We start from the raw sequence: 24,300 nt of genomic DNA, 5'->3' as shown, positions 1-24,300 counted from the left end.
GTGTGCTGAAGAGAGATGGGCTCAGGATATGTGATGAGGAATTAACACAATACTTGTCAGCCCTCCAAAAAGCAGGTAAAGATTAGGGTGATTTAAGAACATGGCAAGTAGCTGGTAGGGATGCGTGACATGGGAGTGCAAAGCTCTCTGACCAAGGCTACGTTCCATGTCCATTTAAGGAATGGTGACTAAGCTTCAGAAGGGGGATTTGTCCTCTGTGGCACTGTGCTGTGTTGGAAGAGTCATTAGTATAGAAAGTAAATGTTCTGAGATGTGCAATTTAGAAAATAATATTTTTTTATTAACCTGAAGCCTGTCAAAAAATCCCATATGGTTTTGAAGTGAAGTATGTGGTATTCCACCAGACACTGCATATATTGCCTTTGATAGGGATGCTTGCCAGGGTCTGTATAGGTGCATGTGAGCACAGGGCTGAAAAGAACAGCTTGAGTCTGACAGTTAGATTACACTGGTATGATTTGTTATCATGATTTCCATGAACATGTTTATGTCTCATCCTAAAAGCAGTTTAGTTTTTTGTTCCTCTTGTTCTAGCTGGAAAGGATCTCACCATAGTAAAAATGAGGAACCATCTTCTAATGTCTTGTTCATGTTTAAGTTTGGCCAGATCATATCTTCCCCTTACAGGACAATATTATTTTTTTATCTTGCATAACTTTTCCTCTCTCCTAGGTTAAATCCCTGTATCTATTTATCTTTTTGCCAATCCTTAGATACAACTCTCCATTTTACAAAGATCCTCATAACAATTTTCTTCATTTACATTTGAGTTAATCTTTCTTGAAATGGAGAGCTCAGTCCTGAAGTTCAGAGTATTTAGAGTGAAATTTCCCCTGAGCATTGCACAGCATCACAGAATCACAGAATGTGCAGAGTTAGAAGAGACGAGGATCATGAAGTCCAACACTGGCCCTGCACAGCACCATCCCTGCAAATCACCCCATGTGCATGAGAGTATTGTCCAAACACTTCCAGAGCTCTGTCAGGCTGGCTCTGTGACCACTGCCCTGGGGAACTTGTTCCAGTGCCCAACCACCCTCTGGGGGAAGAACCTTTTTCTAATATCCAATATAAACCTCCCGCAATACAACTTCAGTCCGCTCCCTTGGGTCCTGTCACTGCTCACCACAGAGAGGAGATCAGTGTCTGCCCCTCCTCTTCCTCTCATGAGGAAGTTGTAACTGCAGTGAGGTCTCCCCTCAGTCTCCTCCAGGCTGAAGAGACCAAGTGACCTCAGCTGCTCCTCACACAGCTTCTCCTCAAGGTCCTTCACCATCTTTGTTGCCCTCCTTTGGACACTCTCTAATAGTTCAATGTCTTTTTTATATTGTGGTGACTAAATAACTTTCTTGTTCTGGAAACATCTATTGTGTTATATACATATATTGTGTTTTCAGAAGACTGCATTAGAAGGGCAATTTGGCAGTGTGCTAATTGTACCTGTCTTCAGGTACTGCTATGCTGATTATCTGGCACACGACACGTACTTGGCAGTGGCACACTGAAGAGCAGTGGGTTGGTATGAGCAGCTGCTCACCATCCCTCTGGTGTCTGCAGGAAGCAGCATCACCGTGATGCCACCAAGGGCCACTTCTCCCACACTAGGTCAGGCACATGATCCCCCACTGCAGAACCACAGCTGTTATTCATCTGCAAATTCATGAATGTTTCCGGAAAGCTGAACTTGTCTACTTCTATCTTCAAGCCCACCTAATTCTTTCTATGTTCAAAATCTCTTTAATTTCAATACTGAGTTCTGGCTTGGTTCATTAGCAGAGTTCATCACATAACACCAGATTAAAGAAACAACAATAATAATAATAATAAAGATGAAAATATTTAACAGATTTTGGTTTTAACACCTGCATACTCGGAAGATAAAAACTGTAGTTCTGCTTTGCACAGAACACTTTCTCCTTCCATTCAGCCCTTCTTCAAGTACAAATGCACATTTCTGGCCACTCCAGCTTGACTGAAAGTGAAAACTAAGTTTTGAAAACTAAAAACTCTTCTGATTTCAGAGTGCTATTTCTTTCAAATTCCAGGAATGGTTCCACTTTCCTCTAGGCTGAAGATTTTTATACCTCTAGCACTTGTTAGGAGAAATTAAAAGTTTTGTCACTATGGGCATTGGGTGTTCTTCTCTGAAAATTGTGATGTAGCTTATCTTTAAACATTAGTCTTCCAGCAGGAGTTAATGGACAGCAGTTGTGCAGGGTATCAGAGTAGATTCTTTAAGCTGAAGCCCTCTGCTCATCTGTGCATAGATCCAGGCAATTCAGCCTGGCCACCTGGCACCTCCACACCCACGGCTCCTCTGGCCAAGTTCTGGGGCCAGTGTCTGTCACAGGCTGGTCCCACTGGCTGTGAGCTGCCCTGATGGTGCACAGACAAATGCATCCATAGAGTCACTGAAACCATGGTGGCTCACTCTATATGTATATACAGTGGTTCACTATAAATGTATCCTCCCTTGTGCACTTTTCACAAGCCCAATCCAAATCAATGAATCATGTTTTAATCTGAAAATCCTGTGTCTTTCCTGAACAGTCTTCATAATTAGATATATTAGTCACTATGTACACTGTGCTTATGCTTGTGGTAGTAAGATGAGAGCAAGTTTAAGTCAGTCTACTAAATATCTTACAAACCATCAAGAAAACTTTATTCAAGTTATATACATGCTGAAGATAAAATATCAGTCCTAACTATTATTCTATGGTATCCAACACAAGATTTCAAATATTTATAGATTCTCAAGTAACTGTACAGGTTGTCTACAAACTGCGTTATGAAATAAGAAAATCTGTGTGATTTTAGCCTCTATATATATACATAAATACATTTATATATGCAGAGACACATAAAGACCAAGAAGACCATTCCAAAACCTGGAAGATAACCATATGTAGTAAATCCTTCTTAAGTATTTTAAAGTATCCTTCTGTCTTTATGCTCATCACAGCATCCGCATTCATCTTCTGTGACATTGTGTTGCTGGAGGATATCATACTTGGGAAGATAAGTCTAAAATTTTGTTTCTGTTGGAATCTGTAGGGAATAAAAAAAATCCACATTCTGTAAGGAATAGCCAGGGTAGGTGTCATCTGATAAATGATGTGTAATTATTTGATCCCCTAAAGCATTTGGGTGGGAAAACTGGGGTCTGACATTTCCTCCTTACAGGGTTGCTCTGTGCTGGATACTGCACTTCTCTCTATGTCTGTACTGAAAGGCTGCATGTGTCCCTTCTTTGTCTCTGTCTCCAGAGTCCCCTTCTGCCTGAGACATTTAGATAAACTGGACTAATGTTGACTTCTCTACCACAGGGCTCTTCTACCAGTGGCTTTATAATGGAGGAGCTGTGGTGGACAGGTGAGGAGAGGCAGACTGGCCAGGCTCAAGAGCCGACCCCACTCCTCTTATCCGGTAAGGCTTTGCTGTAAGTCAAATCCCATCAAAAACTGTCTGGTGGCTTTCTGCCCTGGGCTGACACAAGAGCTATGAAGCAGGTATGAAGATGCTTCAGGTATGAAGATGCTTTTGTTATCTGACCTAGCCATTCCATGAGCAACTTTTTTGGGCTGCATTTTCTACAGCTGGAGGGCCATAGCCAGAGCCTTACTGTGCATTCCTGGCTGCGCAGTCTGTTCCTGGGGATGATGACACAGTCACTGCTTCTACCCTTCTCCTGCAACAAGCACAAGAAGTTGTGGGTTAGGAAATGGATTCCTTTTTTTTTTTTCCCTGTTTATAATTTTTCACATTAAAGAAGGTCTTGATTTTTAAATCTCTGGAACATGCCTGGGATGTTGACATAGAAGAAAGGAAGCTCCCACTTGTCAGGCTTTTATGACCTCCACCGCATCTCTGGGTCAGTGCAGAAGATCTGGACCAGTTCAGTAAAGTGGGATAGACAGTTTCCAATGAGCAGCATTCTGGGTCTGGTACATTTAAGCACATTTATTGTATGCAAAATCCTTTCTTGCTCTTGATTTAAAAACACTCCTAGAAAGGCCATCACCAAATCTGGCAGTACTATTTTATCCACACTACTTTAGCACTTCTTCTGAAGACAGACAGGGCTGGAAAGCCTATATGCAAGCAGCACAAAGTCTGCCTTTCAAGAGCCACTGCAGCAAATTGAGCAGTCTCTGATGGGTGGGTGACCACAGAGGACTGCTGGTAGATGGGCATTGTGTTCTTCCCAAAGAGGTGACTTGAAGTCCACAGCCAGGCCAGCCACCAGTGGGAATTATTCACTCCTTTCCACACAGCTGAACCAGGAGTCATTCTTGTTCTTCAATTTGATTGGAGACCAGCTGAGTTTTAATGACTATCTTTTTGAAAATGGAGACAGTGTAGCATACACATATAACTGTGCAGGGTGCTGCTAGGAGCCTGGCAATACTGGAAAGGCACTAAAGTAATAAAAGATGAAGACAGTAGTGTTACCTCAGCAAGTTTCAATTTGGGGGAGTTGGCTATGTCCTTCTTCAGCAAAATGTGTAAAACTGCGTCGTGAATGGTGAGGAAAAACATGGATGGCTTTATCTCTTCATCAAAAAATGCACTTCTCTCCAGTTTGTCCAGGAGGCCCTCTGTGAGAGAACAAAATCAAAGCACAAGTGACCTCCAGGCCTTAAAAAGGAAGAAATTGTGTATCCTGATCACACCCACTGTGTGAACATGGGAGTTGCTGGTATAATGCACAGGGTTTTTTTTAGAGCGTATGGCTTTACGTATATCAAGAGAATGGAACATAAGTGCCCGTCAGTAGTTCCCTGCTCTATGCCAGGCAGGAAGGAATTTGAGCCCCTTTTCTTATTTAATGCCTAGACCAGGACGCATGATGGTGGGTCCTGCAGCCCAGAGCTGTACAACTCATCAGTGGCCATAGGTAAAAGGAGCCATCACACATGGTCCCAGCCTGTTGGGGACAGCATGGGAGGGACAACACCTCCACTTAGTGGGACCTGTTTGCTATTCAAGAGTGGAAGGTAAAACTAGTGATCCTCCACAGCCATACTCAGTGGTCAACAGGGGAGGCAGTGGGATGAGGCATCTGTGGTGATGCCAATGCAAAGGCAAGTACTCACCGTACGCCCCAGCAACATAAATGTCAATGTCGAGCCGGATAAATTCTTTCAAAGTCTGTTAAACCAGAAAGAGGCACCATTTAGATTCTGTTGGGCTTGCTGATTGCCATTATACTGATTAGCCACAGCAAATATACCAATCACTCTGTGATATTTAAGATCTATGATAATAAATGGATCTAAACTCAAACTCTGTTGCACATAGAGGCAGGACAATCTCTTCACATGGCTGCAGTCAGCAATGGCCAAGCCTTTTGAAAAGAGGCAGTATTGAAAATGTTTGGCTCACAGAGAAGTAGGTGACCTTTCATAAATTGTATGGCTACATAAATTGTTGTGCCTACATGATACATGATGAAACTAAAAAAATTACTTCACAGTCTTCTGGGGAAGATTTTTGTAACTGGGAACTTGAGCAGAACTACAGTTCCCACTGTCACAGTGGGCCTTTAATTCCTATGGAAATAGATTTACCCTCTGTGTCTCTAGGCAGTTAACTGTAGCTGCTACTGTTGAAAATGTTGTGTCTTTTGCTTTGTTCAAGGTCATCTGGGCAAGCAAAAGCAGGAGCAGAAATGGAACTCCAATGTTCCAATTCCAATTGGGTGTTTAAAGCTACATTTCATATCTACATTTCTGCAAAGCTTCCCAAAATCTTACCAAGTGAAGAAAGGGTACCACAGCCAATGCTTTAATTCCAAGACAATTTATATTGATTATTTAAACTATTTCCCAGACATCTTCTATACAAAATGTACATTCAAATTCACATAAACTCAAGGTTTGCCACTGGCCTTCCACTCCATGTAGTAATGCATCTAAGAAGCAAACTACAAACACAGAACAGAATCATAGAATGGTTTCAGTTGTAAGGGACTTAAAGATCATCTTGTTCCAACCCCCTGCCCTGGACAGGGACACTTTACACTGGAGCAGGTTGCTCAGAGCATCATCCAACTTGCCATTGAACAGTTTCAGGGATGGAGCACCCACAGCTTCTCTGGGCAACTTCTTCCAGTATTTCACCACCCTCACAGTAAAAGATATCTTCTAATATGGACCTGCCCTCTTTCATTTTAAAGCCATTGCCTCTTGTTCTATCACTGTATACACCTGTAAGAAGTCCCTCTCCATGCTTTTTTATAGGCTCCCTTTAAGTATGGAAAGGCCATACTTAATAGTATAGCTTTCATAGCCTTCTCTTCTCTAGGCTGAACAACTCCAGCTCTCTCAGCCTTTCCCCGTAGGAGAGATGCTCCAGCTCTCTGGTCCTTTCTGTGGCTCTTGTCTAGACCTGTTCTAAGTTTGCCATGTTTTCCCGTGTTGGGGACCCCACAGGTGGTCACCTACCTCAGGTGAGGTCTCATGAAAGTGGAGTGGAATCTCCCATGAGAGTGGGGAAGAATCACCTGCTGGTCACACTTCTTTTTATGCAGCCCAGGATATGATTGGCTTTCTGGCCTGTGAGTGCACATTGCCAGGTCATGTCCAACTTTTCATTCACCAGTATCCCCATCTCCTCCTCTGCAGGACTGTTCTCAATCCATTTATTCCCCAGTCTGTATCGATACTGGGGACTGCCCTGATCCACGTGCAGCACCTCGCACTTGGCCTTGTTGAACTCCATGAGGTTCAGGTGGGCCCACTCCTGTCCAGGTCCCTCTGGGCACCATCCCTTCGCTCATGTGTATCCCTCAAGTGTAACTGCATGTGTAAGTTTTTTCTTTCATATGATCACTATTTGTCTAATCAACTGGGATTACCTTTCGGAGGACTGTCATGGCAGAAAAATCGAGGAAGGACACTGATGAGAAATCCAGAATGATGCTGTGGAGGTTGACCTGGGGTACAGTGATGCCAGGGGGGAGGTCAGTGCCCCAGTTGATCCGAATGGGCAAGTCTGTCATGATGGTGGGCTGGTCCAGCTCCTCTATTTTGTTGTTGTCCAGCTCTTCCTCTGACTCATAAGTAGGATTAGCCATGCAAATCAAGCCCTTCTGTGTTGACATAGAAAAATGTCATAATTAGTTTTTTTCTTTAATATCCAGCCAGGGTAGTGGTACTTCTCACACAAGGGCAAGAGTAATGGCAATGTACAACTGATCTTCCCATGAGACAGAGCAGGACCCACCTGGAAAGTTCTGTCTCTCCCTTGTCTGGAGAAGTATGGAAATTATTTAATCATCATCATAATCACTTAATGATGGCTTTTTAGTGTCTCCTGAAGCCAGTTGCCAGACATATTTTAATTCAGTAATTTTAGAACAAGTCAACAAAAGGCATTCAGGATTTGAGCTGGGACAAAACCAGCTTTATCCTACCATTAATGCAGAAAGATATTAATTTCTTGGTGGATCTGATCCTGCTCTTTGTTGCCAAACAAAGCTCCAGTGGACATGCACAAGCTCTGCCCATGGTAAATCTGTAGGTCTCTAACTGTGAGAGCCATTTAAAATCTTGGTTTTTAAATCTGTTTATGTCATGAAGTAGCAAAGTGGGGAATAGTGTATCTAATTAAGAAGGGAGTCTATGTGGTTCTTCTCTGCCATGTAAAACAGGGATCTTGGTTGCTTAACTCCCCCCTCACCCCAAGGGGTTGCCTTACATACCTGTGTCACTTGCAGCTCTCCTTTCTTCAGCATCTTCCTAATCTTCCTCAGAGCTTTATTGCGTTTCCTCAGGACTCTCAGTGGGTTGAAGCCAACCTGCAAAAACAGCACTTTGAATAATTAAACAAAGAAACACCTCTGTGACACCCAGGGGAAGGACAAAGCATCTCATAAGGTTTTTCATTACAGCCATGATGACCATAGTTTGACCTTGATATTGTCTACCACTTTTCACAAGTTCAAACAAGAGCTCTTTCTAGGTTGGAAGGATGTCTATAGGAATGGCTACAAATGAGGCAGGGCTGTCTGTACTGCTTTAAGATACCAGCATGGACAGCATTATAGCAGTGAGAGTGCTTAGCACAGGCCAGTAACTGCAGCAGGCTGGCACAGTGCTGACATCTCCTACTCATCTGCAGGTGAGCCACCCAGGTGGCCAAGATCTGAGAGTTCATGATTTGTATCTGCTTTGCACCTCCTGACTGCAGCATGGGTCATTCACCCACTCTTCTTCCTGAAGAAGAAAGCCAGATTTTATCATGTTGCCTGCATATGTCTCTTGAACCTCTGAGCTGGTTTTAACAGAATTAGATGGCAGGTAAATTAGGCTAACAATAAAATTAGGCTAAAATACTAAATTCCTGCAAGTTTTTTGCCTCATCCATCTAGTGTGTAGAGGAGAAAGGTGTTAGAAGTATCTGTATTTGTAGAGAAAGAGTGGTGTGAACATCTGCATTCACAGAAAAAAAGCTTCAGGCTCTTCTGAGGTGAAAGCCAAGCATATGGAGAACCAAATGTGTCAGATTCCTTGATTCCTCTGCCAGTTTCAGTCCCTTATCTGAAGAATGAACTGCTCATTATGAGTGCTCAGGGGAATCACTGCTTATCAACTCCCCACTAAGAGCAGAAGGAAGGGGAAGTTGTGGTGCTAATTGTGTTTGGGCAGGGGATGGTGGACCTCATTCACACAGTGGGGGCTCAGAGGTCCTGGATCTCTGTGCTGGTTATGGAAACACTGGCTGCATTCACCAGTTTGTTATGAAAGATGTTAAGAGCTCTTTGAGGGAATGATTCCATTTGGCATTCTTCTGACTGTTGTGGTTACGTTCTTGGGGTAAAATGAGTAAACTAGAATTTATTGTGTGTAAATAATACAAGAGAAAATAGAATAAAATAAAATACATTTTCCCTTATATTATCTATGTTTACACTCCTTTCTTCATGAAATATGTATTGTTATGGTATAAGTATACATATGGTATAAATATTGCTATGGTGAAAGTTCAGCATGAATCAGGCTGTACTCTTTCTTAGAGGTGTGTGCATACATGTTATATTACAGTAGTGGCAACAGTATAAAGAAAATTCACCCTTGAACTGTGGAATGACTGCATATATAGTAATTATTGGGAAACTGTATCCATCTTAATGTGTCACACAATTCATATATTCAGAACAGCCCCAGACACTTACAGCAGTGATGAGTTTCTCTCTGAAGAATTCAATATTAGCGAAGAAGATTGGAGAGGAGCATCTGAAAATCTTCACTCCCTCTGGCTCATAGATCTGTAAAATGAATCAAAAGTGTCAGTGGCAATGTTTGCTATAGAAGCACAAGTGCAGCAGGTGATAAAAGAAATTAGATATTTCTTACATCAGTGTAATCCTTCCTGTTTCTGTAGATGTTACTTCTCCCAACATTGGCCAAAACAGTGCAGCTTGGACTGTGAATAAACACACACACAATTATTTGTGTCCTACATTGAAACTTGGGGGATGGGAAGGATCAAATGAAACCATCTTAGCTGGGGTGGCATACTAAGGCGAGCCCCCAGCATCCAAAGTTTGCATTTTTGAAAATTATTTTTCCATGCACGGTTGCTGGACAGACCAAGGCACAGACAGGGTGCCCTTCTCTGTGCAGAGAGAGAAAACTTACAACAGGAGGACCTGGGATATCATTGCATTCAACAAGTACTCACATCTGTGAGCGGATCACCACAGTCAGCAGCTGGAATGCCACAGCTGCTCCTAGTCCAATGTCCAGGCCAAGGAAAATGGCAGCTAAGAAAGTCACCACCCATATAACCTGTAAGGAGACAGTGGATAGCAACATTACAAATATGTCAAGAAACTGGGTCATGAGCTCAGGGTGGGAGCAGGAATAGATCTCAGATCTGGTCCAGGATGTCCATCTGCTTTTAGTGAGGTTTTTTTTCTTGTAAAACAGGGCCAGAGTCGCCAGCCAGGGAGTGTTTCTAGGGTCAGCAATTTCTAGACAATAAAGGCTTAAAATGGCATAGGTGGTTCACTAAATGCTAAATGAAAATCCAGCAGAAAGGCAAGATTAGAAGTAAATCAGAAATCTGGTAAAGCTGAGAGTTGTAAATGTGCAAATATAGCTGCTGTGAGTGTACATGACTGATAACTTACTAGATAATACTGAATAACTTTTAGCCACAAAACTCAAAGCATTTTCATGGGACAAATAACTGTGTGATAGCTGGGAAAACTGACGCCTGGAACCACTTGTGAGCCTAAATTTTCTGAGAGGTAATGAGTCCTGCCCTCTAGCCACAAGCTTTACTATTTGGAGCAAACCCTTCAAGTCCCAGTTTTCATTTGTTTGTTGCTGTGTATCTTCCATATGACACATTGTGTGATCGTGAGAAGCGTCCCTGAATGCTTAGTCAATGCAGTAGATATTTGTATATTTTCTGTCATTTTGGCATTTTCTGTAACTGTCTTCTCTATTTGACTTTATATAATGCATTATTTTAATAGATTTTGATGACATGGATGAAAATGAAGTTAAGAGTGAGAATCGACTCAAAATAAATGTGACAAAATGGAAAACATTAACAAGGGATATACCAGTAAAAAAGGCATGCAAATATTGTTCTTTCTGTTTAGTGAACTAAAACAGGAATAAAAAAAGAACATTTCTATGATAGATTACTTTTTCAGAGCATTTAAATTCTGATGCTTGTGAAACTCAACTTACACAGTCATACTTGTCCTTTCTCCAGAGGATGCTTATTTCCTTGAACTGCAGGAGCATTCCTTTCAAATTGCCAAGAGCCAAAGATGCAAGGACTGACTGTTAAAAAGACCAAAACACATGTTCTTTGTTTAAGTAAGCAAAGAAAATGTAAAATATTAGGAATTAAAGGATCATACAGATATGGCTGAAGTGCAGCTGAAAGGCCAGAGAGCTGCTCCTAGAGTACACTACTGTTGGAAAACCCTCAGCTATGGTGCAGGTGCAGATGTCTGATTGAAGCTGTCTCACTTATTTTTGGAACCTGAAAGTTGGCTTTTCATGTTTGGGTACTTGTGTTCCCTTCATGAAACCAGATGTAGTGGTCCTCTCTGGCATCACATGAGAAGAAGAACCAAGCTTTTCAAGCCTTTTTGGCTCCCACTGAAGTCTATGAACACTCTCAGTGTGCTCATAGAGCAGCCCCATCTTTGGGAAGCAGGAAGAAGCATTACATAAAACCAGTGAATACCTTCTGTAATGGTGCCAGGAGGAACCCAATGGCCAAGATCACAACCAAAACAATGACAGATGAGATAATGCCAGCAATCTGCAAGAGAGAACAATTCCACAATGAATAAGTGCCCACAGGCATGATGGTTAGGAATAAAAGAGCTGTCTTTCATTAAATGTCATAATGACTTGTTGTCTTCTGTACCTGTGTTTTGCCTCCTGTGCTCTCCTGCACACCTGATCTTGACAGAGCAGTGCTGGAGGCAAATCCCTTGAATGATCCACCAACTATATTACCCAGCCCAAAAGCAATTAGTTCCTGAAATAAAAATAAAAGAGGTTATTCCTAAGAGCTGCTTTGTGACAGTTATTCACAAGACAAAGCTTCCCTAAAATGACTTACTTCCCATTGATAAATGCAGTATATTGATCTCTGTGCTATTTGCCTACCTGGTTGCCATCTATTGGGTAGTCATGCTTGATGGAATACACTTTAGCCACGGAGAAGGCTACTGCAAACCCAACGATTGCGATGGAAATGCCGTCACCAATACACTTCTGGAGGATGCCTGCATCAGGTGCAACAGGTGCATGAAACCTGAAAGACAAAAGACTCAACTCTTTAAAGAGATGCCTAAGGGTCTTTTGCAGATCCTGGAGAGAATTCCTCTCTGGACTACTTCCCCCCCTTTTTTCCAGTGAACTGAAATCTGAAGAAAGGAGACTCATGAGCAGAAATAGCTGTTGCTCTGCAAGCTTCACCTACTAACACCTCTGAGGCTACAGAGATTACCCCAGACTCACTCTGTTGTCCTAGTAAATGTCTTCCTCCCTATTTTTAACTTAACATGTGCCACCTGATTCTTTATGCCAAAATTCTGGCATAGCCAGATGAAGGCTGTATATTCTATATGTGGAGAAATAATCTTTATGTGGATATAATCCTGGATGGGCAAATGTTGAGGCCTCTGGAGGATAATGGTGCTGAAGAGACGCTGATGGCTTGTCATGGGAACAGGCAGAAGAATTGGGCAGGGTCCTGGTGACTTCCCAGGGCTGGTGCTGGCTGCTGAACTGTGCATGTGCTGTGAGGGAAATGGAGGAGTTCAGGAGTGAATATTTCAATAAAAAGGACAAACATCAACCTCCTGCTCACCAGCTGTCTCAGAAAGTGAAGGACACAATTATTTCATGTCTCAGTGTACTCCTTGATGAATAGGAGATGTGCTCTATCACGTAACTTTTGTGTACTAAAAGTGTGTCATATCATTGAGAGAAAAATGTTTATTTACCTACTGAAAGAAGATGAAGCAGATAATTTTAATCAGAAACATAGCTGAACTCATTTAACCCTGCTGAACTAAAGAGAACGTCTTGCTCTACTGGTGAACTGTAAGTCACTTACCCTTCCTCTAGTTTCCCAACGACAGCTACTTCAAATTTTTCTTCAAAGTTGACAAAATAGGAAATGAGTGCTGCTAAGATTGTCTGTAAGACAATAAACCACACCTCCATTAGGCACATTAAAGCAAGAGTGTGAAGAATCTATTAAATACCACGATCTTCCTTCTCTTGCACACTGTCCAGCCTCATCACTAGGGGCAGAATTACGCCCCAAATTTTCACATCCCTTTGCTGTGCAGATGTCATTCCTTAATGACCTTACAGGTATGGGTTTACATTCATAAATCACACTGATTGTAACAGAATATCTTACTAACAACAGAGATCATCCCACCCGGTAAACCAGGTATGCTCTAACAAGGTGCTGTAACGACCCTGGGGGAAAACAAGTGCTGCTTGAGTCTATACAACATCCTCCAGGATTTTAGGGGCTTGCTGCCACTGTGAAGCTTCCTACACCCCTCTGCTGATCAGAGTGAGCAAAACCTTCTGCTGCTAGAGGACAAAATAATTTTGTGTAGTCATAGATATCCAGGACTTCAGTGGCTGCCTGCAGGTGTGGTACAGAGGGGTCTCAGGTGTGAGACTGCAGCTGGATGGTGTCAGAGCCAATCCTGTCCAAGAAAAAAATTCAAAGTTTATAATACCAAGCTGTTCAGTTAAGAACAGCTAAGTGGCAGTAAAACATCTCACAATAGCTCCTGAATGCTGTAAATGTTTCTTTATACGTAGATGGTAGCGCATCATTTAGTGCACAAGAGGAGAAGTGTTACAACTCTGCTTCCTGTGTCATAACATGGAGCAATTGCAAAATCAAAGGAAGTGACTCACCACAAGGAGTTCGATTGGGATGGGAGCTGGTAACTTTTCCTTGTATCGATCGTTCATTTCTTTTACTACAAACACGATAAGTAGGACAACCAGTGATGTGACAAGGTCAGCAATGTTTGCTTTTGTGATCTGGCTGAAAAGGCTCTCCAGAGTCTGCAGAACCAGGAACAAACATGTGGTGCTTAAGAAACAGTTGTGCCCTGGCACAGTAGCACTATCCCTTCCAGAAGAACCTGTATCTGAATGGCTCTAAGGATCGTGCTGTTTGGGATTTATTCCCTGTGGTATGATGTGGACTGAAAGCCCCCCTGAATGTACATGCATCTGCCAAATGACCCATCTGCAAAAGACCCTTTCCACTCACTTGCAACTCTCTCCTCCAGATTTGCCCCTGAGAGAGGGTTGGAACAACAGGCAAGTCAGTGATAGGAAATGTGAGCAATGGCATTGCTGGGCAGGTGCCTTTCTCCACTTGTTCCTTCTTGTTCTTCTTGTCTCTCCTCTCTCATCTAACAGCCCACACAGAGTCAGATGCAAATTAAGTATGTATAATATCAGTCCAGTAAAAATTAATAATTAAATCCTTAAGGCAGTGTTGAATGCCTAATTGAAATATGCCAACACAAAATAGTAAATATTATCTGATTATCCCAATGGGGTGTAACTTGGTGCTTGGCAATAAATTTAAATATTTGCCATATGCTAATAACATATTCTTGTTCTTCCTGCTGCTTTTCTTTTTTTTTTTTTTTTTTTTTTCTTTTTTTTTTTTGCTGAGTTGTTATTACTGTCTTGTGGTGTGCAGTCAGAAATACATTACAGGTACATCAATGGCATTAGCAAATAATGAACACCTAGCACTTACATAGATGATGCCAAATGGTTTATTAAATCCAGGGACAGGTAGCTGAAACATGAATTTCAGTTGAGATACCAAAACGTGGATAGCTGCAGCAGTTGTAAAACCACTGATTAATGATTGTGATAGATAAATAACGATGAATCCAAACTGGAAAATTCCCAGAAGCAACTGAAACACAAAATGAGCATAGGTCAGTGGGATGCATTTGTGTTTTTAAACAATCTTTGAAAGAAAGACAACCATATTTAATGAAAGCAAAGACATTCACCTAATTGCATACATCCAGAGATTAAGGAATGTACTGTCACCAGACTTGCAAAAAAAGTTGACATTCAGCAACAGAGAACAAAATACTAGTAAGAGTAACTGCTGCAGCAGTTAAAACCCATTCTTTTTATTTTATAGCTAAAATACACATCATTATTTCTAGGGTTTTCAGTTCCTATATTTTCACATGGTACAAGTATTTCACGAAGAAACAAATATATTAGTATGTTAGGAAGGGAGGAACTGTACTAGGGAGTAAGGATAATTTTTTTTTTTTTTAAACAGATCCAAATATTTTACTATTGCAAGGCAGAGCTTTTATTCCCCTTGGTGCATCTGCATCATTCACAGATATTTTTTTCCTATCCAGCAGGAATGTTTTTTGCTGTAGGTGTAGGTTGCAGCTGTGTGAACTGTGGGCTCAGGCCTGTGCAAAACCAAGGATTTCACAGCACATGTGAAATCCTTGGTCACTGGAGGGAAGAGATGTCTCCTAATCAGTGAGCCAGGGTCAGTTACATGGAAAGTGAAAGAGGATTACTTTGATGACTACAACAGCAGAAACCAGACAGGAAGGTCAGGCCACCCTCCATCTATTCACATAGGTGTGCACACACATACATTTACTAACCTGAATAACCCCAGAAAGGAAGGTTACAGATGCAGCCACCATCACCCTCTCATCATTTATTGCTGAGGTATTTGTGGAATTGCCATTCCCAGTGCTATTATCTGGGACCAGCCTGGTGACGACTCCTCCCACCATGAGGCTCAGGACAGGGAAGGGACCTGAGCAGCACAAGGCACTTGTTAAAAGATCTGAAGAGGCAGCATGTAGCTCTTTATCAGTGATGAGGGTAAGTGGTGTGCCTGAACTTACCCACTGAGATATGTCTCGATGTGCCAAAGATAAAATAAACCAGGACAGGGAAGAAAGCTGCATAGAGTCCGTAACTGGGGGGAACATTCACCAGCAAAGCAAAGGCCAGACCTGTAAAGACAGAGGTCCAGGGAAGGTGAAGTGTGTGTTGCAGGCTGAAGCCAGCAGTGCCTTGGCACCTGGCTTAGCAGGCTGTCAGGACACACATTTATTTCCCAAAGGTACCTTGCAGCACAGCCACGAGCCCCGTGTTGATGCCAGAGATGATGTCATTCAGGACCCACTCCTTGAAGCGGTATGCTGGCAGCCAGGAAATGACTGGAAACAAACCCAAAGCAAATTTTTTGGCCCTTTGTGGGGAGCAGCTGCAAAGGCACAAGGGGACAAAATTTTGTCAGTGAACAGCTTGGCTGAATTGCAGCCTTTTTCAGAGAGGTGAGGAAAGGGGAAGGATACAGGTTCTGGCTGCCAGAAGACAAAATCTCACCCGGAGAGATCCCTGATCAACCTGCACTGCCATTTGTGCTTCCAGGTATGTCCAGTGGCCTTCAGAGGTCCTTTCCAAACCAAATTCTCATAGAACCCTAGAATGGCTTGGGTTGGAAAGGAACCTCTGTGGCCATCTAATCCAAACCCCCACCCCAGTAAGCAGGCATGCCACCCACTGGGTCAGAGCCTTGCCCAGTCTAACTTTGAACATTTCCAGGGAGAGGGCATCCACCCATTCACTCTTTGGGCAACCTGTGCCAGTGCCTCATCACCCTTATAATAAAAAAATTATTCTTGATATCCAGTCCAAATATACCTTCTTTTTGTTTCAAACCATCATCCATTGTCCTGCTGCAAAAGGCTGGTAAAAAAACTGAGTCTATCTTTCTCACAAGAACTTTTTAAGTACTGAAAGAGTACAGTAAGGTCTTCCTAGAGTCTGTGCTGCCAAGGGCCCAGAAAAAAAGATGCTATCTTCGTTACAGCTGTAGGAAGACTTCTAAAGGTAACAACAGTCAAAATCCATTAGAAAAATCTGACATTGAATATAGTTAATGAATTTTCACTGGCTATGTTGGAATGGGAGATGGACACTGTCAAGATGGAGTTTATGCTGTCCAAGAGCAGTTAGGACTGTTTCTTAGATCTAATTAAAAAAAAAAAAAAATCTCCTTACCTAAAATAGAGTTTCAGGTGATCCCAAAAGGTTTTATGGTATCTGTGCAATTTCTCATGCTCTTCATTGAATGCATTCTCTGAGTATACAGGTCTGGCTATAACATAATGGTTACCCACAGGTTCAACCATCTCTCCTGAAATATCAGGATAGGATGGTTACTTGTGTGTGCTCCTCTCTGCTCCAGGCACTTGAAAACCTGAAATGAAGAACAGAGTTAGCTCCTTTTGTACTGTGGGGCAGGTAGCTATAGCATAGCTGAGTGAGCTCCAAACTGAGCGTTACCACCTTTGAAGATCAAAAGAGGGATGGTTCAGACACCCACTTCACTTTGCCAAGGTGATCTCCTGCCCTGCTCCTCCTCCCACTGCTGAGCAGTGTTTCACTGGAGCATGAAGTATTTCTTTCTAAAGATGCAGCCAAAAAGTGGACAAGATGGTTTTTGAGTTAATTTATCTCTCAATCAACCATGTACAATCAAAAACTTCCTCCCTCAAAGGAAATTAATTTCCTAAAGAACAAACAAGGAGATCCCAGTGCTCTTTGTGGCACTGCTGGGAGGGCTGGGAGCTCACTGTAACCCACACATGAGGGGCAAGGCAGGGCCCAGGCAGGGCTCAGCCATCCTCTCTTGGATTCAGAGACAAGGCTGAATGTATTGGGCTGGGTTTGTGTAGCAAGGAGATCAGGCTCAGTAGTAGAAAAGTGTGATATTGCTGCTTGTTATTTGTAAGGTTTATTTCTACAGATTGTCTGGACTGCTTCTCCTCTGCTTCCTGTTCATGAACAGTTGTTGCAATGTCTTACCTGAATGCTATTTTCTGCCTTGTCCCAACCCACATTTGCATGAAGAGAAACTGTCCTAGGTCACTCCAGAAATGACCCTTGGAGCCCACACTACACAAGAGAATGAATCTGCTCATCACTCACTTCAGTCAACACCACTGCAGCAATTTTGCAGCAATTAATAAATGCCATCACTGTGCTGTTCACTGTGCTGTTATGTTTCTCATTATGCCACACATTCTTCCCACATTAAATTCACCTTAAACCTATACTATCTAAAAATATTTCTCTCAGTTGAAGCCACCATTAAATGTTTAATATAGTACTAGCCCCAGACAGAAGCTGTGGAACTTGCTCTTTGTAGCAACAGTTGGATGAGACGACCATTGTAAGATCCTTCCAACTGGAACTAATGTGTTGGATCCTGTTCTATTTTGTTTTGGCTCAGAGATGAAGATGTGCTGTAGGAAGCAAGTAGTCTTTTGGGACACTGATAATAGAGTTTTAAAATTTATTTTCTCTCCCTTAATGAAAATGCTCCATGGTGCCTTGGTGCTGGCTGGTGGTCTCTTGACAGATGTCTGACAAGCACCAGTTCCTCACTCATGTCTATCATCTGACTCCTGCTGAAATACCCTACATGCATATCTAATTCAGACCTGGGAGTACTCAACATTTGGAAATGTCACAGCACAGATTTTAATGTAACACAAAGCTGTTTGCATAGTTATGAATAGATGAAAAGCTTTTAATCTATGATAATTTTAGCATTAAAATATAAATCCCATCTTGAAACTTTGCTACAACTCAGAGTCTATTATTGACCTATTTGAAGTGATTTAATTTTAGTTTCCTTGTTGTTCATTCTGTGGAAATTCATAGACATGTGTAGAAGTCCAAACAATGTTGACGAACATCTTAGGTATTTTGTTGACATACTATTCTTGCACAAAGGATTCACTATTTTGGCAATGGGTTCAACATTTTTACTCCTTGTTTTAACATTAAAATTTTGATCTTTAAGCTTTTCCAAAAACTGGCAGGCTGTTATTCTTGCAGGCAAATGTGCAAAATCTAAGCTCACTCAAAACACTGATCCAAAGTAATTTTACAAATTACTGCTGTCCCTCCCTCTGTTGGGATCGGAGTTCCAAAACTGAAGCTGATAAAATTTCTATGCAAAAATTAGTTCTGTTTATTTCCTGATAAATTGTGGTTACTTAGATTTGCAAGTTGTTTTATCTATTAAAGGTTTTTAATTGCTCTGTTTCCTAGTCTGTGTGTCTGCCTTTTAGACTTCATGTCACAGGGGGATATTGCTGAAAGTCCTGTGGAATAGTTTTGTCCATTATATTATAGGGCACCAGATGTACTATTTGTACCCTTTGAAAAGTTCATAATCCATAAAAATAAAAGAAGTGTATGGGTGACTCTTTCATTTCAGATTTTCCCCAGTTCTGTAGCTTTTGAGAGTACTTCAGTTGTCTCTCCTGCCCCTTGCCCAGCCATTCTTTCTTCAGGCCAAATGTACTGCCCCAATCTCAGGGAGCATACCATAGCTTCTTTACAACTCTCTAAACATCCTTTGGTTTATTAGTGTTGGTCTTACTGGAAGTGTAAGTGTTTTGCATGTATTTTTTACCTCCTGAGTGTCCCCCCCACCCCTCCCCCAATTTACAGACTCTTTTGGGGGCTGATGGCTTAGAGCTGCAGAGGGTACCAGGAGTTTTGCCAAGATGAAGTCTGCATTAAACACCACAGTGCTGTGCTTCAGTGAGGTTTAACCAAGCCAGCCCAAGCACCTGCAGTGCAGTGGAAGCTGCCTTCAGCCTGTTCCCTGGCAGGTAAACAGGACCATGTGAGGCAGATACGTGACCACTGCTGCTAGGCAAGCTTCTCCTGCCTCATTCCCTCTTCCAAGGCTCTGTCAGCAGCTGTCAGATACCACGACTGCAGCCAGTATTGCCTTCCTCTTGCTTGCTCTCATTTTCTTCCCATATATCTTTAAAAAGATGGGATGCCCTCAGTATAGGGAGGATTTTTTATCTGTTAGACATTACTTACTTTGTTTTAAAGAAAATGAGGATATTGTGAAAAGTACCAGCATAGTGAATGCCAGTGTCCTTCACAAATTCCTTAAAAGAGAAGTCTGTACTCCAGTGATCCACACTGCCTCTCTAGAGTGCCTTGGGCTCCTTGGGGGACAAGACCAATTCTTCTGATGACTTCTATAATGTGTTCACCCACACATGAGGAAAACCAGCACAGACCAAGCTCACACTGCACAGCTATTGGATGGTTACAACTTTCAGTCACTATTGACTAGATCTGAAATAGAACTCCAGAGACAACATCCTAGTTCAGTTTTAATCCATATAGCCTCTGATCCTTCTCATGTTCAGCAATTAACAGCATTGCCATTTCTCACATGTAAAAATCTCCAATCCCTCATCTCTGTGAAATCTTGGAAATGTGTATTTTCATGTGTGCCATTTTGTTGAGAGGATTAACAAGAGGATATTTTTTCCCCTTTATTGATTTATCCTAAATATTGACTAAGAAGTACACAAAAATATGTAATTGTAATTAAATAATTAAATATTAACACAGTCCATCTCACTTTTAAATCTGTGCATATCACTCACAAATTGAACTTCTCTGCAATATAAACAATTGAAAAATACAAAGAAATTCCACAAAGAAAATTTTTACATTAAAAAAATAAAACACATGACTAGAAGCATTTCATTGAGAAGCATCACTTCACATATCCCATACCTAAAATGACAATTTTAAGTTGTACCTGGTATATCTTCCAGGAAGCTCTTCAGAAGAAACTACACCAAGATTTTTGGATAAAGATGCCCCTGAAATTTTCACAGGTAGTGCAGGTATCTTGTGTTCTTCTTCACTTCGGAACCTCCCTAAATACTGCCAGCACTTTAATAACTAACTTCAGTTAACTTTTACAAGAAAAGGAAGATTTAACTGTGGCCTTGACCGTTAAGCTTATCCTCAGGAGGGGTGATAAGGAGTAATTTCTTAAAGTTCTCTGGGATATTGCTTATCTTTGTTTGGTGAACTGTTTCTGATTGGTCTGCAGAGGACATATGGGAAAATAGAGATGAATAAGAAGGACAGTCTGTTGCAATCCTGTATTGTTGCTGAGCTGAAATGGGAAGAGTGGACAGAGCTCAGCTATGACACCCTTCATTTCTGGAGAAGCCTAAGTCATTGATGAGGGAGATGGGCTGCTGGCCATGCCAGCTCTGAGCAAAGCTTGCCTCCCCAGACCTTCCTCCAAAGCATCTTTAATAGTCCTTAAATTGTCTTTCCAAAAGCAAGTTCTGGATCCTCAGATTATTGCCAAAACTAATCTTTACAGGGATTTCCAAAGGGCAGCTGTGACTTGGGGGAGCTGGCAGCCATGGCACCCCATGAGAGACAGTGGAAAGGCACAGACCATGTGCCTGGCCACGTGCTGTGGCATGGGTGGGTTGGACTGAACTGCAGGTTCCTGCTGCCCTCCATTGCCCATGGAACAACCAGGGGGGATCATCCTTCCTAGGCCGAAGTGAACCTTTGATAAACATTTCCCTGAGACACCTAAAACCTCCTAAGGAGATACATGAAATGACATTTCGAGGTCCTAGGTTGCAACTTCAGTTCCGGGCGCCTGTGTTCATGATGGCAGTGAGCCTTCAGAGCTGAGGTGCTGAGAACACTCCAGCATTGAAGTGCCCTGATGGAAACGGTCCTTGCAACCCTTTACTTAAGCCACACTGACATGAACACCCAGCAATGCTTCAGCTGTTGATACCCATGCTATCATGAAGACCTAGGTTTGCCAGGCTCCATAGGGTACTCCTCTGCTCTGGAAGTCAAAGCTTGACTTAGCCTCTGGGGATTTGAAGTTGCAGATTCTGCCTCCAAAGAAAGTTTTTTTCATCTAGTGAAAGGTCACAATATGAGGCACCCTTCATGCTCTGCAGGATCAGTCACACACATGGATCCAGGAGAAGAGGCAGGAGGAGCTTGGAATTCTCTCCTCAGGTGGTTTCCCCACATTTGAGTCAATTATTAGACCAAGATATGATGAAGCAAGCAGGACCCCAGTATCCAATCTCACAAGGTGTGCCTCTATTAGACCATTCAGCAGGATGTCTTTCTTGTGTTTTAGCCCCCTGAGAGTTGTTAGAGACCTCAGGTTCTTTTGAAAGTTAGAGCTATATTTCTAACCAAGACCATGAGCTTGTCAAGTCAGTAGAGATCCCAGGTCACTTGCCAAACTGTTGTGAGTACCTTCTCCATCAGCAAGACCCTGGTTTGGTATCTGCTGTTGGCTTAAGGGATTAACTGCAGTTTGTGAAACTGGCACGGTTTTGGGTTTTAATTATTACCATTAAAATAACAAACATTTAAAAAGCTGTAGAACCATAAACTATAAAAAGCCCTATAAAAACCATAAAACAGTTTAACAGCTTTTGGTTTCCCTTCTCACATGGTGTGATTATAGAAGTGCTTTAAAATTTTTAGTTCTTTGTGTTCAGGATACATCACAAGAATCTGCAATATAAACCAGAGAACAGCTTTTTAAAGACTAGGTTTAAATGCAGGAGGGACCCTTGGCTCTACAGAAGTCAGTAGGGTCTTGTCCTTGGCTTCATCACATCTACTTGTAAGTGCTTTGTTCTTGGATTATTTCCACTAATTCACTGAAGCAATAAGGTGATATGTGGAGTGACAAAGGGAATAAACACTTTGGCTTTTCTGTTTTCAGCACTATTGTTAAAAACATGATTTTGCCCTGATGGTGCAGAAGAGCTTTCATGCACAGAGGACACACAGGAAGTTGGTTGCCTGTGTCCCATATTGCAGAAGTTCAGCTGTGCAAATTCTTTATGTTCTTTCACCAGATACTCAAAAAACAGCTAAACTAATTAACTGGGAAAGTGAGGCCTTTTCTACCTAGGCAGAACAGAGGAGGAGGAGGAAATGAAAATTCCTGATTGTTCTGTCTCTCAGGTAGCCCCATAAACACAGAGATGTAAATCAGAGATGTAAATCAGTCACAGCCTGATTCTTTGCCAAGCCTCAAGCACTCTCAGCTTCCCTTTGTTTTCATGGAAGCTGAAAACCACCCACAGCTCTTGAATAACACTTGGTGAGCTGAGCTCTGAAGGGCTTTATGTGTGCTGCCTCTCAACCTGGCCAGGATGGAGAGGGAAGAAAAAGTGACTGGAGTGAGATAAAGCAGCAACAAATTCGGTGACTTACTGCATAAAGAAGCTAGTCTTCACAGAGGAAGAAGAAAACAGTTCTGCTGGAGACGCGGGATTTGCCTTGTGAAGAGCTCCACGTCTTTCGTCAGTGTTAGATAAACACCAGTATCGATACTGGGAGATTAGCTGGCTGAGAACATGGATAACAGCATCAGCCCATACAGATTTCTAGTGTTTCCCAATGTTTTCCTTCACCATGTGCTGTATAAAACTTCTGTTCTCTTGTGTACCTTTCTGGCAACATCCCATCTTCTGGCCAGCTTCTGTCCAAAGCCTTGAAGCAAAGTTTGCTCACAACACCATCTGCTGTGATGCTAGAGGTGCAAAACACCCCAAATTCAAGTTCTTCCAACTACTTCCAACACTGTTCTACTTGGGCAGCTTAACACATAAATGTATTTTGCTCAGTGGTAAGTGCAGCAGGCAGTTTGGGCATGCATCTCTTGTCAGTGCCAGTTCCTCTCTCCTTTTTGGAGGAAAGACAGGGATCCACCCTCAGAATGGCATCCTTAGGAAGATTTGAAGCTCCCACTGGGGACATCCAAGAAAGAAGTGGAAAAATGCTTGGCCCTGAGAGGCCTTCATGGAAAGCAGAGGTGTCACTTGTACTCACTAACTCAGGACACTGATGCCAGAAGGAAGCATAATGTCATTTCACTTTCCACATCTTATAGTCTCTAGTACCTTTGTTTTTTTACAGCAAAATTCTTTTATTAGCACCCTGAAGCCCAACGCAAATCAGTCATGTTATTGTGTCAAATTCAGTGGTGACACCTAGAACTAGGATGAGGATGAGTAAGTTTAGTCAAGATGCAAATATCAGGCAAACAATGTAAGAAAGGAAAGGGTAGTGAGGTTAGATGGGAAGAGATGAGTTCCATTAACAATGATATTTCTTTATTGCTCAGGTTTATTGAGACCTGTAGAAAAAGAAGGCTGGAATTTTGCTTACTGCCTCCAGAAGAGCTGACACCCAGCTAAGATGTGAGTCATTGAAAGTTATCACTCTTTTGTACAGAACACACTATGAGCAGGAGCACACAGTGCAGTTATTGCAGTGTATGGTGACATGGAACTAGAAATTTCCAATAAAAAATTGGTGCCATATTCACATACCTCTCACTTTTTATTCACACTTCTTTTATTATACTTCTGTGATTTTATCATCTTTTTTATGGACTTTACAATTATTGTGTCTGAAAGCCAGCAACCATGACATCAGTATTGGGTGTTTATAGGGTTCCATTACACCATAATGAAGAGTACAAACACAAAGTCCCGCACGTTGCTTTTCAGAACAAGTTTTTACGTCCTTCTCTGCCAACATTAAAAATAGTGGTTGATTCTTCAATACAAAAGTATAATACTTCAATGTTATTTTCCCTCTTTTGCACTTTTTATATTTTACTTAAGATGTACGTAATTTGTTTTCATTTAAAGCTGTCTCTTAACTTCATTAAGAAAATTAATTAAGAATTCTCTCACATCAGAGGCAACCAACCAATTAGACCTGTCAATTCAGCATTTGACTCTACTTTCATTGTTGCTGAACCTAGCAATACATTGAGACTCAACCAGGGAATCACAGGGATGGGAGGAAG

The 24,300-nt window shown here is 41.9% G+C and overlaps 1 protein-coding gene across 1 annotated transcript; it reads right to left on the bottom strand.

The window, feature by feature from the left end:
• Positions 1 to 3,048: 3,048 nt before the first annotated feature.
• SLC26A3 (solute carrier family 26 member 3) lies at positions 3,049 to 16,762 on the bottom strand. The gene is made up of 20 exons (XM_031503691.2): positions 16,632 to 16,762; positions 15,692 to 15,831; positions 15,467 to 15,577; positions 15,218 to 15,375; positions 14,323 to 14,487; positions 13,458 to 13,610; positions 12,628 to 12,710; positions 11,673 to 11,820; positions 11,428 to 11,541; positions 11,242 to 11,319; positions 10,734 to 10,829; positions 9,712 to 9,818; positions 9,384 to 9,453; positions 9,203 to 9,295; positions 7,730 to 7,825; positions 6,884 to 7,117; positions 5,121 to 5,175; positions 4,477 to 4,622; positions 3,647 to 3,712; positions 3,049 to 3,072 (listed from the first exon to the last, which is right to left on the bottom strand). The coding sequence occupies exons 1-20, from the start codon at positions 16,760 to 16,762 to the stop codon at positions 3,049 to 3,051; spliced, it is 2,268 nt and encodes a 755-aa protein (XP_031359551.2).
• Positions 16,763 to 24,300: the final 7,538 nt, after the last annotated feature.

This window comes from Lonchura striata, chromosome 5 (assembly GCF_046129695.1).
Source record: "Lonchura striata isolate bLonStr1 chromosome 5, bLonStr1.mat, whole genome shotgun sequence".
Taxonomy (NCBI): Eukaryota; Metazoa; Chordata; class Aves; order Passeriformes; family Estrildidae; genus Lonchura; species Lonchura striata.
The sequence above is the reverse complement of the archived record's forward strand: the minus strand, read 5'-3'. Positions and strand labels throughout refer to the sequence as shown.